The sequence below is a fragment of the Heterodontus francisci genome, chromosome 19, assembly GCF_036365525.1.
Source record: "Heterodontus francisci isolate sHetFra1 chromosome 19, sHetFra1.hap1, whole genome shotgun sequence".
Classification (NCBI taxonomy): Eukaryota; Metazoa; Chordata; class Chondrichthyes; order Heterodontiformes; family Heterodontidae; genus Heterodontus; species Heterodontus francisci.
In genome coordinates this window covers 88,044,365-88,058,170 of record NC_090389.1, presented here as the reverse complement: position 1 = coordinate 88,058,170, position 13,806 = coordinate 88,044,365, and the positions used below count along the sequence as shown (strand labels likewise).

At 42.3% G+C, this 13,806-nt stretch overlaps 1 protein-coding gene across 2 annotated transcripts in view; it reads right to left on the bottom strand.

The window, feature by feature from the left end:
- Nucleotides 1–13,532, bottom strand: part of txnrd3 (thioredoxin reductase 3) — a 58,048-nt gene extending 44,516 nt beyond the window's left edge. Inside the window, exons 1-2 of one of the 2 annotated variants that reach the window (XM_068052171.1) lie at nt 13,170–13,532; nt 5,505–5,565 (exon numbers count right to left, since the gene is read on the bottom strand). In XM_068052171.1, the coding sequence (XP_067908272.1) occupies nt 5,505–5,565; nt 13,170–13,286 (178 nt within the window). In that variant the 5' untranslated portion in view covers nt 13,287–13,532. Of the gene's footprint in view, nt 1–5,504; nt 5,566–5,720; nt 5,827–13,169 lie in introns of those variants that run through there. The other variant, XM_068052172.1, reaches the window with a different exon arrangement.
- Nucleotides 13,533–13,806: the final 274 nt, after the last annotated feature.

The window sequence follows — 13,806 nt, the reverse complement described above, 5'->3', positions numbered from 1 at the left end:
AAACAACAGGACAGTAATAGTGGGGATTTTAATTACCCCAATATTAACTGGGATAGTTTAATATGAAAGGAATTGAGGAGCAGAATTCTTGAGGTGCATTAGGAGAACTTTTTTTCCCAGTATGTAGCAAGTCCAACAAGAGAGAGGGCAGTGTTTTAGGAAATGAAGATGGGCAGGTGGAAGGAGTGGCAGTGGGAGAGCATTTTGCTGGTAACGATCATAATTCAGTCAGTTTTAACGTAATTATGGAAAAGGATATGGGTGGAACAGGAGTTAGAGTTCTCAATTAGGGCAAGGCCAATTTTACTAAACGGAGGAGTGATTTAGCAAAAATGGACTGGAATCAGTGTCAGAGCAGTGGGAAGCATTCAAAGGGAGATTCAAGGGGTTCACAGTAAACATGTTCTGACAAAGAAAAAGGGTGGGATGGCCAAATCTAGAGCCCCATGGATGTCAAGGAGCTTACTGAGTAAGATAAGGCAGAAAAGGAAAGTTTAAAGAACTCAATACTACACAAAGCAGAGAGGAGTATAAGTGGAGGGATGAAATAAAAAATGAAAATTAGGAAAGCAAAGAGGGCATGAAAGAATATTGGCAAAATATCTTTGGGTTCACCTTGATGTTGCTTATCAATAAATTAAGAGTAAGAGGATAACTAAGGCGAGAGTAGGACCCATAAAAGACCAAAAAGGTAGCCTATGTGTAGGGGTGGAAGATGTTGGTATTGTTCTTAATGAATACTTTGCGTCTGTCTTCACAAAAGAGGGGAATAATGCAGATATTGCAGTTAAGGAAGAGGGGTGCGAGTATTGGATGTGATAAACTTAGGGAGAGAGAAAGTATTAATGGGATTAGCATCTTAGAAAGTTGATAAATCACCAAGGCCCAATGAAATGTACCCCAGGCTGTTAAAAGAACCAAAAAAAAAAAGAGGAAATAGCAGAGGGTCTGACCATTTTCCAGTCTTCACTGGATACTGGGGTGGTGCAGAGGATTTAAGGACTGCTAACGTAAGGACTGTACCTCTGTTTAAAAAGGGAGCGAGGGACAGATTGAATAATTACAGGCCAGTCAGTCTAACCTCAGTGATGGGCAAATTATTGGAATCTATTCAGAGAGACAGGATAAGTTGTCACTTAGAAAGGCACAGATTAATCAAGGATAGTCAGCATGGATTTGCTAAGGGAAGATCTTGTCTGACCAACTTGATCGAATTTTTTGAAGGAACAATGTGGATTTCTGTATTTTAACATATCGCAATGGATTAACAAACTCTTAAAAGTGCTGGTCATGCTTTTTAAGCAACTAAAAGATATACAACAAGGAAAAGAGGCTTGCCTGTTTAGAATAAGATAATGTCTAACTAGAACAGTCCAAGGTTAAAGGTGCATCCTGTTATCATGTAAAGAGCAATGGTACTTCTGTTAAAACCTGCTTATGCGACATAAAGGAAGAAACTATGTGTTAACCTCGAGTTGTGTACATACAGATTTGAAGGGTTACAAAACCGCCTGATATTTTAGGAATAAGCAACTACCCCTTTTTATATGTATAAAAAGATGTACTGAAATCCTGTTCGGGGAGTCAATCTGACCAGGAACCGAGTGTGGCATCCTGAGCAGCCTACTCCCAAGCATGCTTGAATAAAATACTGCTTTGCTTCTAACAATCAGTGTATTTGAGTTATTGATAAAGTCGTTAGATTCGACAACAAGGAGGATTGACGAGGATATTGTAGTTGATGTAGTCTACATGGATTTTAGCAAGGCTTCTGACAAGGTCCCACAGGGCAAACTGGTTAATAAAAAGCCCATGGGATCCAGGGAAAAGTAGCAAGGTGGATACAGAATTGGCTCAGTGGTAGGAAACACAGGGTAATTGAAGACGGGCATTTTTGCGACTGGAGGGCTGTTTCCAGTGGTGTTCCGCAGAGCTCAGTACTGGGTCCCCTGCTTTTTGTGGTGTACATCAACGATTTAGATGTAAATGTAGTGGGCATGATCAAGAAATTCGCAGACGACACAAAGATTGCCCGTGTGGCAGATAGCGAGGAGGATAGCTGTAGGAAGATATCAGTGGTCTTGTCAGGTGGGCAGAAAAGTGGCAAATGGAATTTAACCCTGGAAAGTGAGGTGATGCATTTGGGGAGGTCAAACAAGGCAAAGGAATACACAATTAATGGGAGAACATGGAGACGTGTAGAGGAAGTGAGGGACCTTGAAGTGAATGTCCACAGATCTCTGAAGATCGCAGGACAGGTCAATAAGGTGGTGAAGGCGGCATACGGAATCTTTTCCTTTATTAGCCGAGGTAAAGAATACAAGAGCAGGGAGGTTATGCTGGAACTGTACAAAAATCATTGGTTAGGCCACAATTTGACTACTGTATGCAGTTCTGGGTCACCTCATCACAAAGGATGTAATTGCACTAGAGAGGGCTTAAAGGAGATTTACGAGGATGTTGCTGGGACTGGAAAAATGCAGGCATGAGGAAAAATTGGATAGGCTGGGGTTGTTCTCCTTGGAACAGAGAAGGCGGAGGGGAGATCTGATTGAAATGTACAAAATTGAGGGGCCTGGATAGAGTGGATGTGAAGGGCCTATTTACCTTAGCAGAGAGGTCAGTGACTAGGAGGCATAGATTTAAAGTGATTGGTAGAAAGACAGGAGGGGAGATGAGGAAGTATTTTTTCACCCAGAGGGTGGTAGGGTCTGGAACTCACTGCCTGAAAGGACAGTAGAGGCCGAATCCTCCAACTCATTTAAAATAAAATAAAAAGTGTCTCAATAAGCACCTCAAGTGCCATAACCTGCCAGGCTACGAATCAAATCTGGAAGGTGTGAAGATTGGGTGGCTTGCTTTTTGGCCAGCACAGACACCATGAGCCAAGTGGCCTCTTTCTGTGCCATAACCCTTCTATGATTCTATGACTCTAAACAGTACTATTCTGAGCAGGGAGCAAAAGCATAGGGACACAGATCCTTGAAGATGGCAGGGCAAGTTGATAAGGCAGTTAAGAAAGCTTATGGGATAGATGCCTTTGTAAACAGGGGCACCGAATACAAAAACAAGCCATGCTTAACTTTCGCAAATCATTGGTTAATCCTGAGCCGTAGTGTGGTGTACAATTTTGGGCATCACACTTTAGGAAGGATGTCAAGGTCTTGGAGAGCGTACAGAGGACGGTTACCAGTACAGTACCAGGAATGAGTGACTTCAGTTACATAAAGATTGGAAAGAATTGAGGAGAATTTTTCTCTCAGAGGGTGGCTAATCTGTGGAATTCTTTTACCCAGAAAGCAGTGGAGGTTGGGCCATTGAATTTATTCAGTGCTGAGTTAATAGACTTTTGATAGACAAGGGAGTCAAGGGGTATGGGGGACAGACAGGAAAGTGGAGTTGAGACCAGAACCAGATCAGATATGAGCTTATCGAATGAGAGAGCAAGCTCAAAGGGCTGAATGGCCTACGCCTGCTCCTAAGTCCGATGTTCCTAGAAGGGCAAGGGGAGACCTAACAGATATTCAAAAATTGAGCGGTTTTGATGGTTTCCCAGTAGGGAGAAAATGTTTCCTTTGACAAATGGGCCAGTAACCAGAGATCATGATTTAAAATAATTGGTATAAGAGAACTGGAGGGGAAATGAGAAATGTTTCCACAGAGGTTTGATAAGATCTGGAACACTACCTGAAAGGGCGGTGGAAGCAGATTCCATGGCAACTTTCAAAAAGACATTTGAACATTTTCTTCGGAGTAATTTTCAGGGTTATGGGGGGAAAAAAAGCTCAGTTTGGGACGAAATAGGATAGCTCTTTCAAAGAGCTGGCATAAGCACAATGGCCTTCCATGCTGCAACATTCTATGAAACACGTTTCCAATTTGAGGGGTCAGGCTTAGGAAACCCTAAGTTGGTGCTCTTGACAGTTTAAAAGCAATTCCAGCAAGATGAAAACTACTGCTCCACACATCTTGTAGCTATCAAGGATGCAGTCTGAAAGTTGTTGTAACATTTACAGGAAAAAAAGACTTGGTTCATTGGTCACAGACCTGTAACATTAACGGTTTCTCTCTCCACAGATGCTGCCAGACCTGCTGTGCATTTCCAGCACGTTGTTTTTATTTCAGATTTCCAGCATTTTGCTTTTATTACCTTGGATCATTTAGTCTGCCAATTACACCCTCTATTTTGAATAACTAATTATGAATTTCTCACTGCGCACAAATATCTCCCATGTTTGAAAACACTGGAACAGTGACTGTACTTCAACAGTAGTTAATTGGCTTTAAAGTGCTTTGGGACATCTGGGGAACATAAAGGAACTATATAAATGCAAGTTTGCTCTCAAGAGTTATTTCAGATGCAAATTTCCTTTCTAAACCCATTTTCTGTTTGACCCAACTGCTGTGGGTGAGGTGTTAAAGAAATTCAACCTGAATTGCCCATTTATATTTAGCTTTCATTATCTTAAACTATGGCCCTGGTTTACAATCATCTATACAGCAAAGGAAACGCCTTTTTAAACTCTCAAACTCAGTGGTGTGTGGAAGTCTCTCCTACTTTTCAAGAGAAAGTACATAATCACTCCATAGCGCAGTCCTCTGAATTCTGTAGTCCACTCAAAATATCTAATGGCAGGATTTTTTTTTTTTTTTAATTTGGAAGGGGTCAAAAAGTAGACAAAATACTCTCAAATGGAAGTATTAGGAAACTTTGTAAAAATAAGCTCAGCAAGTTGCTATGATCTGGAATGCAGTCTGAAAGGTGGTAGATACAGATTCAATAATAGAAAAATTGAACAAATACTTGAACTGAAAAATACTGCAGGGCTATGGCAAAACAGCAGGGAAGTGGATGGGCTAACTGACCCCCTTCTGCTGTTTCTAAGCATGTTATTTCACCCTATGCTATACACCATTCTCTGGCCAAGAGGGTAGATCAGTAAAATTATTTCAGATCTTCACAACCAAATTTAATTCGACCCTCCAGTCTAGAAGTGCTTGGTGTCTCCTACTTTTAAAAAACAGAGGCAGTAAGTGTATAATTCAGTTTAAAATAAACTAGGTTCCTGGTTCTCATTACTATTTAATGTCCCCTCCTGAAAAGAAAAACAAACATTTCTGATGCTCAGATTGGCCTGCTGACAAACTAATCACTCAGGTGAGATCTGGAGTGTTGCCATCCTTATTGAACTGCACCCCATTGTATTAGCATTTTCACAAGAGGAAAGAAAATTAAGGAATAAGGAAGGCATGAGCATGACAGAACAGCTTAATTTTACATGATGTACTATAGCCATAATAGCAGTTTCCAAAAACAAACAAGCCTGGACTGGAATTCGAATATTTTTTTCCCTTGCTCTGCATGACACTGCACTTTTTAAGTTCTACTGAAGGTCAAGAGTACACTGATAACAAGTCGCAGGATGTTAAGTATTAACTAGTATCTTGGAAAGGAATAGAACAAACTGTTATTGTCCAAAATATAAAAGCTTAAAGAATGTTACCTAGTAAATCAAGTTCCACAACATGAATATCAACGTCCAGGGTACTAAACAGTTCTTTAACCTATATAAAACAAAACACAAGAGACAGGCATTATAAAAAGAAACCAGTGCTAGCAGAACTAAATATTTCCACAATTATACGTATGATGGAGTACTACAAAGTACAGCATTCTCCACCACAAATCTACATGGAAAAACACTGGGCTTAAACATTACCCTCCCATTCTGAAGATGCAAACACTAGCTGGGTTATGCTTTCACAGGCAGTGGCAGTGCTTCAGGACCTCACCCATGTGAGGAATGTTTTTATATAGGCAGCCTATTTGACGGTGGACAGCACGACAGCCAAGCTAATCCTGCCAGCACCTGACAGCTATTACTCCTGAAAAATGTCAGAACTGAGATCCCAGGGCAATTATTTTCACTCCAGGCCAAAGGCAAGAGGCCAGTTTGTGTATAAATTACTGCTCTGATGAGATCAGCAAACTCACCATAGGACAGGAATCAAGCCTAGGACCTTCAAGTTTGTATTGTTTAATCTTGCAGGTTTACTTCAGAATGATTAGCTAAATTAAAATCTCAATATGCTGATTAACTCCTGACATGACAAGTGAGCGGGCACAATACAGAAGGGAGGAAGTTTACACCAATGACTCTTAACTTTGAAACCTTTTGGGGACTTGTTTCAAAGGGAGATGGCTATAGAGCTAGAAGAGTTTGCAAAGATAGGGAGGGGGGGCAAGATTATAGAGGGATTCATGAAAATCAATCTGGAGAGGGAACTAATTACAATGTCAGCTGGCATGGGAGCAAAGAGGAAGTTAGGGATGGTCAGTAATTTAGTAGAAATTGGTTCAAAGGAGTAGGAAAGAGGTGGGTCTCATGGATGAGGTGAGCTCAGAGAGGACATGAGGCAAGGTGGGAGAGAAATATAATTATACTGATACATTATCAAATCCTGGCAAAAATAAAATCATTTCTCAGCTCAAGAACCAAAGTGGATGACTAGAGATTGTCATGGAACATCAGCACCTTCAACAGAAAAAGAAAACATCTGAAAAGGAAATTTCCAAGTTTGCACACTTGGCGACTGTGATCTAGCAAACTAAAATATATCAATGCATCACAGCACAGTGCATATGTCTGCAATTTATTTCAAACAAAGTTGGCAGCTCCTGCCAAGCATTCTAGCAGCTGGCTGTAGAATCTTGGGAGCAGGAATTTGCCTGACCTCTACTCTGGAGGCTTCATATGGCAGGTTTTTAAGAATATTCATTGTGCTCATAGTACTAGCAACTGTACTGTGCTACAGCATTGTAATGCCTGTACACATCAAACTGTGCCAGTGCTAAACACCATGTCAACTTAAATCATGTATAAACCCATTAGCTTCATTGCAATTGTTAACCTTATGCTACACTAGGCGAGAAAAGTACAATTCTTAGATATGCCAAAAGGTCAACGCACAAATTGTAGTTCCAACACTAACTACTATCCTCGGATCTGCTTTGTTTCCCCATGGTAGAACAGCATGAATCCATTTATGTTCATGCAAAGAAAGGCCATTTTCACCAAAAGGTTACCAGAACCAGTGGAACTGTACTTACCATGAGCATGATCTTTGAACAAGGAGGGAAAAACTTGGCATTAAAGCAGAAACATTCATGTATACCACAAAATAATGGAAATTATTTAAGGAAGCAGGGGGAAAATTTTAAAAAGGAAATAGTCATTCATTTACAGCATAAAAAGGCCAATCGGCCCATCAACTCCATGCCAGCTCTCCATGGAGCAATCCAGCCTGTCTCACTCTCCAGCTCAATCCCCAAAGCCCTGCAAGCTTACTTCCTTCAAAAGTACCCATCCAATCTCCTACTGAAATCATTGATTATCTTCGCTTCCACCACGCTTGTGGGCAGAGTCTTCCAGGTCATTACCACTCGCTGTATAACAAAGTTCTTCCTCACATTCCCCCGGCATCTCTTGCTCAAAACCTTCAAGCTGCGTTACCTAGTTCTTGCACCAGTTAATGGGAACAGTTTTTCGTTGTCTAACTTATCTAAGCCCATCAATCTTGTACACCTCTATCAAACCTCCCTTTCAATCTCCTTTGCGCCAAGGAGAACAACCCAGCTTTTCCAACCTAACCTTGTAACTAAAATCCTCCATCCCTGGAACCATTCTGGCAAATCTCCTCTGCACCCTCAAGGACACTCTCATCCTTGCTGAAGTGCAGTGACCAGAACTGGCGCAACCAGTGCTTTATAAAGGTTCAGCATAACTTCCCTGCTTTTGTACTCTATGCCTCTATTTAGGAATCCCAAGACCCCATATGCTTTACCAACCACTGCCACTTTCTCTATGTTCTGACACCTTCAAAGATCAATACACATGCTCTCCCAGGTCTCTCAGTTCCTGCACACTTTTTAGGACTACACCATTAAATCTATATTGCCTCACTCTATCCCTTCTCAAAATGCATCACCTCACACTAGTCTGTATTAAATTCCATCTGTCACTCATCTGTCCATTCTGCTAGCCTATGTCCTGTTGCAGGCAGTTCATATCATCCTCACTGTTTGACACTCCAAGTTTGGCATCATCGGCAAATTTTGAAATTCTACTCGTATTCCAATGCCCAAGTCATTTATATATAGTAAAAGAAAAAGCAGCAGTCCCAGCACTGAGTCTTGGGGAACACCACCATCTACCATCCAACAGTCTTTAAAAAAAACATTTACCATGATTCGCTATTTTCTGTCCTTCAGCCAATTTTTTATTCAATTGGACACTGACCATCCATTCCATGAGCTTCAATTTTGCTAACCAGCCTTTTATGTGGTACTTTGTCAAACGCTTTCTTAAAATCCAAAAGCACACACCACATTACCATCATCAACCTTCTGTTACTTTATCAAAAATTCAATTAGATTAGTCAAGCATGATCTGCCTTTTACAAATCCATGCTGGCTACCCTTAATTAACTTATTTTTATTCATTCATGGGATGTGGGCGTCACTGGCTATGCCAGCATTTATTGCCCATCCCTAACTGCCCTTGAGAAGGTGGTGGTGAGCTGCATTCTTGAACTGCTACAGTCCATGTTAGGTAGGTATACCCACAGTGCTGTTAGGAAGGGACTTCCAGGATTTTGACCCAGTGACAGTGAAGGAGCGGCGATATAGTTCCAAGTCAACCTCTCCAAGTGTTGATTTTTTTCCAATCATGGTTTCTAAGACCTTACCCACCGCTAATGTTAAACTAAGTGGCCTGTTGTTGCTAGGACTGTCCTTACGCCCTTTCTTGAACAAGGGGGTCACATTTGCCACTCCAATCCTCTGGCACCTCCCCCATATCTAGGGAAGATTGAAAGATTATGGCAAGCCCTTCCACTATCACCACCCCAACTTCCTTTAGCAACCTGGGATGCAAGCCATCCAGACCAGGGTGACTTATCTACCCCAAGCATATCCAGCCTTTCCAGCATCTCCTCCCTCAATTTTTACAACTTTTACCACTTCAAGGAGTCCAATAATGCAGAGTAAAGTGGAACTGAAATTGATACATAATTTGACTACTGTTCAGGCAAATTTGGATTGTTGGTCTACTTACAGAATACTCAAGATACTGCTACTGCCTCACTTTCTCTGCACTTTAAGCTATCGTGGCAAACATCAGCCAGCCCACCCTACACATTTGTCCACATTGTGACTGAAGTGGCTTTTGGAGAATTCACCATGTGGAAGAGCATAAAACAAAAGGAAAACAGCAACTTTTGCTTGCCATATACTTAGCTGCCACTTTCTCTTCCCCTCCACCCCACTTTAAAGAATGGTTTGGATTTTATAAAGCATCTTTCACAGCCACTGAATGTCCCATAGCACTTTACAACTATTGTACTTTTTTGAGGTGTAGTCACTGCTGTAAGGTAGGAAATGTGGCAGCCAATTTGTGCCCAGCAAGCTCCCACAAGACTTAAGATGCACTTGTTTATGACAGCATTCTCTCAACTCATTTTAACTTTCCCTTCAGTCCTGGTTATGCAAGGCAATTGACGGGGGGAAAAATGAATACATTTATTGGATTGAAACATGAAAAACTCAAATAGTAAAACACCTGGGCTGGAATTTTATGGCCCCCCCAAATGAGCGGGCTGGTGGTGGAAGGGGTAAAATTGAGTGGGAAGCAGGGTGAAGTGGAAGTCCAGCCCAAGACCAATTAAGGGTCTGGGGAGCAAAAAATCCCAGCGTGGCTCCCCAGGCCCGGAGGCGGGCTCGCCACCAACTTTTTGGCCAGTGGGCGGGGCCCCCTACCCAAAGTAAAATTCCAGCCCTGATCAATAAAGTAATCGGGAAAGCCAAGATAATAAAAAGGAGAGTGTTCAGACCATTCATTATAGAACATGAATATTAAAACATGAGTATTCATGAAATGGCTGCAAACAATTCGAACCTTTCAAAAAAGATAGTAGAAAATACTGTAACATCTCACCATTAGTTTTGGTAAGTAAACCTCAAAACTTTCTACCAAAACACAATTTTATAACTCCATGTTTTGATTACCAGCAAGACAACTGACCATTTTAATAATTTATATCAATTTTATAGAACCAACAGTAATTTCATGAATACATTACAATTTACCACACTTTACAAGCATTTACAATGAGGGCTTCTCCAAATGACTCAGTAAGTTTACCCAGTGAGCAGAGACATGCAGACTGGGAATCCTCAACTTCATTCTATACCGATCTCAGCCAAGGAAGTGGAAGAGGCATTTCAGTCATCATAGGTGAAGGACAACTGAAGCAGTTTCTGCTTATGGTAGCCTCTCTGGTGGCATTGTTCACAAGGACAGGATTGGGTGCAGCTGTAAACCAGAATTTTATAGCACAGTGGAGACTATTCTGCCGGTCATACTTGACCCTTCTTTGAAAGCAGATTCCTTCCCCTATACTGTTTAATAACCCCCACCCACCCAAATATTTATCCACTTCAATTTTAAAAGCTATTGTTTATTCAATTTCCACTACTGTTACTGGTAGGGAATTCCATATACTTATACCTCCCAGGTTAAAAAAAGCTTACCTTCCTTCATTGTTTATCCTTTATTACAGAATCGAAAGTAAATAACAAAAAATGCTGGAAATAACTCAGCAGGTCTGGCAGCATCTGCAGGTCATTGACCTGAAACAGAACTGTTTCTCTCCCCACAGACCCTGCCAGACCTGTTAAGTATTTCCAGTATTTTCAGTTTCAGAATTCCAGCATCCACAGTATTTTGCTTTTGTGCAGGCTCAAAAGTTCTTCCTTCACCTCCTCATACCCACTCCCAAACTTTGCCTTAATACTGAAAATCTGTTAGCTCTTCTAATCTGCTGTAATTGAAAGCACCAATTTCTCTGGTTTCATAACTAAAACACATCCCAGTCATTATTTTAGTGGATCTACTCTGCACTCTCTACAGCAGGGAATAGCCTGAGGACATTGCAAAGTGCCATATACAAAGCAAACAGATAAAGGGGATAAGCCAGAAATAACAAACTTTTATTTATAAAGTAGCTTATCACATCATCAGGATATCAGAAGATCCTTGCATTGAGTGAATTATTTCTAAAGTGCAACCTCTATATGTAGGTAAATACAATAGCCAATTTGCAACACTCTAGAAACAGTGCGTGACATAAATAAGCAGTGAAATTTGTTTTGGTAGCGTTTATTGAGGGGCAACATTGACTAAGACACCAGGAAAACACTCTGCTCAAACAGCACCAGGGGAGATATTAATACAAGAAAATGCTGGAAATACTCTTCAGGTCTGGCAACATCTGTGGGGAGAGGTACAGTTAATATTTCAGGTTGATGAGCCTTCATCAGAACTGGGAAAAGTTAGAAATGTAACAGGTTTTAAGGAGGTCAAATGGGGGGGGGGGGGGGGGGGGGGAGATGAGGGTGTAGAAAGAACAAAAAGGGAAGGTCTGCAATAGGATAGAAGATGAGATATTAAATGACAAGAGATAGTGGGGCAGAGCCAACGGGAGTAGTAATGGGACAAGTAAAGAAACAAAAGATGTGTCTGGGGAGGTACGAACAGAAAAATAATGAATAGCTGCTGCTACCCGAAAGCAAAGCAAGAGAAAAAAAGGTTAAGACCGAAACATGCAAAGGAAAGAAAATGGGGGACAGAGAATCCAGTCTGAAATTGCTGAACTCAACGCCGAGTCCAGAAGGCTATTTAGATGCTCTTCCTCAAGCCTGCGTTGGAGCTCTGCCATTATTCTTCTCCTCTGGACACTTTTGTTTTTTCACTTCTCCCATTACCACTCTCTTTGGCTCTGCCCCACCGTCTCTTGACATTTAATATCTGGTCTTCCATCCTATCACAGACCTTCCCTCGTGTCCTTTGTCCACCCCCCCCCCCCCCCATTCGACCTACTTAAAACAAAGCACATTTCTAATTTTTCCCAGTTTTGATGAAGGCTCAACCTGAAACATCAATTGTTTCCTCTCTCCGCAGATGCTGCCAGACCTGCTCAGTATTTCCAGCTCTGCATTTTGCTTTTGTACCAGATAGATCTTGGACACAGCAAACAGACATACAAGTCTTTAGTGTAAAAGTCTCACATCAAAGACAGCACTTCCAACAATTGCACACTCCCTCCCTCAGTACTATAAAAAGAGATTTTGTATGCAAATCCTGGAGTGTGCTTGAATCAATACAAGGACCCAAGCTAATCTTTGATCATGAGAAATGATTACATTCACCGTTATGCATTAAGGCATTTGAATATGCAGTAACCTAGACTGGATCTCAGGCATTTGCAAACAGAATTAGGCTTTGCTGTGATGGTCTGCACCATCATGTAGCCTGAAAATCTGAATTCAAATATATTTTGGCAAGATAAAGGATGGTTGCTAGCACAGCAAAGTTATACCCCAGCAGGAGTTACCATATTTGCAATTTACATTTTAAGCAGTTTTTCTTGAAGTAACTGAAACTAGGGAATTAATTGGAACATTTCCCCAATTACTGCATTCAGCACATTACCATCCCAACACACTCACCTTGGAGTCAGAAGTCCTACTCCAAAACCTTGAGCACACAATGTGAGCTGTCACTCCCAGTAAAGTAATGAAGGAGTGCTGCTTTGTCAGAGGTGCCATCTTTCAGGTGAGACATTAAGCCTAAGCCCCATCTGCCCTCTCAGGTGGTTGTAGAAGATCCCACAGCCACTATTGAAAGAGCAGGGCGGTCCTCTCCTGTGTCCTGGGGCCAATATTTGTCCCTCAACCATCATCAAACCAGATCATGTGGTCATTATTTCATTGTTGCTTGCGAGATCTCACTGTGCACAAGTTGTCTGTTACCTTTCCTTCAACAGCGACTACACGTCAAAAGTACTTAACTGGCTGTAAAGCACTTTGGGGACATCCCCAGGTTTCAAAAGGCGCTAGACAAATGTAAGCTCCTTCCTTCACCAATAGTTATGGGAGGAGGTGTAAATATAACCTCCACCAGTGGGGGCTCTGCTGCAGCGTGACATGTTTACATAGGCAGCTCCCATTCTAACCGCTGAGCCTGCTCCAGCCGAAAAACTACACCAGGGGAAAAGGGCTGATATTTCATGTCCACCCTCCCCGTCACAGGCCGCGGCCCCGGGCTCACCTTCTTACAATACGGACAATAGGTTTTGCTGAACACTACCACCAGATGCGAGTCGACGAGACGTTTGATGCGGTTCTTGAGCTCCTCGGGAGAGGCGGTGGAGCCGGTCGGAGCCATGGTGTCCGGAGCCGGGGAGAGGGAAGCGACACTGCCGCTGCAACACCGACTAAAACAGAAAAATCACCTCCTCCGACCCGCTTTTACCTCACGAAAAGCATCAATTCGCCGGAAGACGCAATTAGTTATCTGGGGAGGGCCGATCAATAATTTGGCGGGCGGAGAAGATTCCCGAAGCTTCGCCACTTCTCGCTCCGCAGCCCCGCGCGCGCCCGTGAGACACGACCCGGAACGAGCCGAGTGCTGCGCATGCTCCGCCCGCCGCAGCTGCCTCGCACTTGCCTGACGGGGTCCTGATGAACACTCACTTTTCCTTTCCACCGCCGCCTCTCACTTAAATGAAACTATTCAGTATCTTCAATGGGAAATTGGAATTAATTGTGTCTCTGGAAGGACCCTGCAGGCACTGCAGAAGACGCCGGCTGCTTGCCCGGCCGGTTTCCATGGCAACAGTCGTGGCCACAGCGCCCCCTGGTGGACTCGGTAGGTTTTTCTTTGATGTTCCTCTGAAACTTTAGTG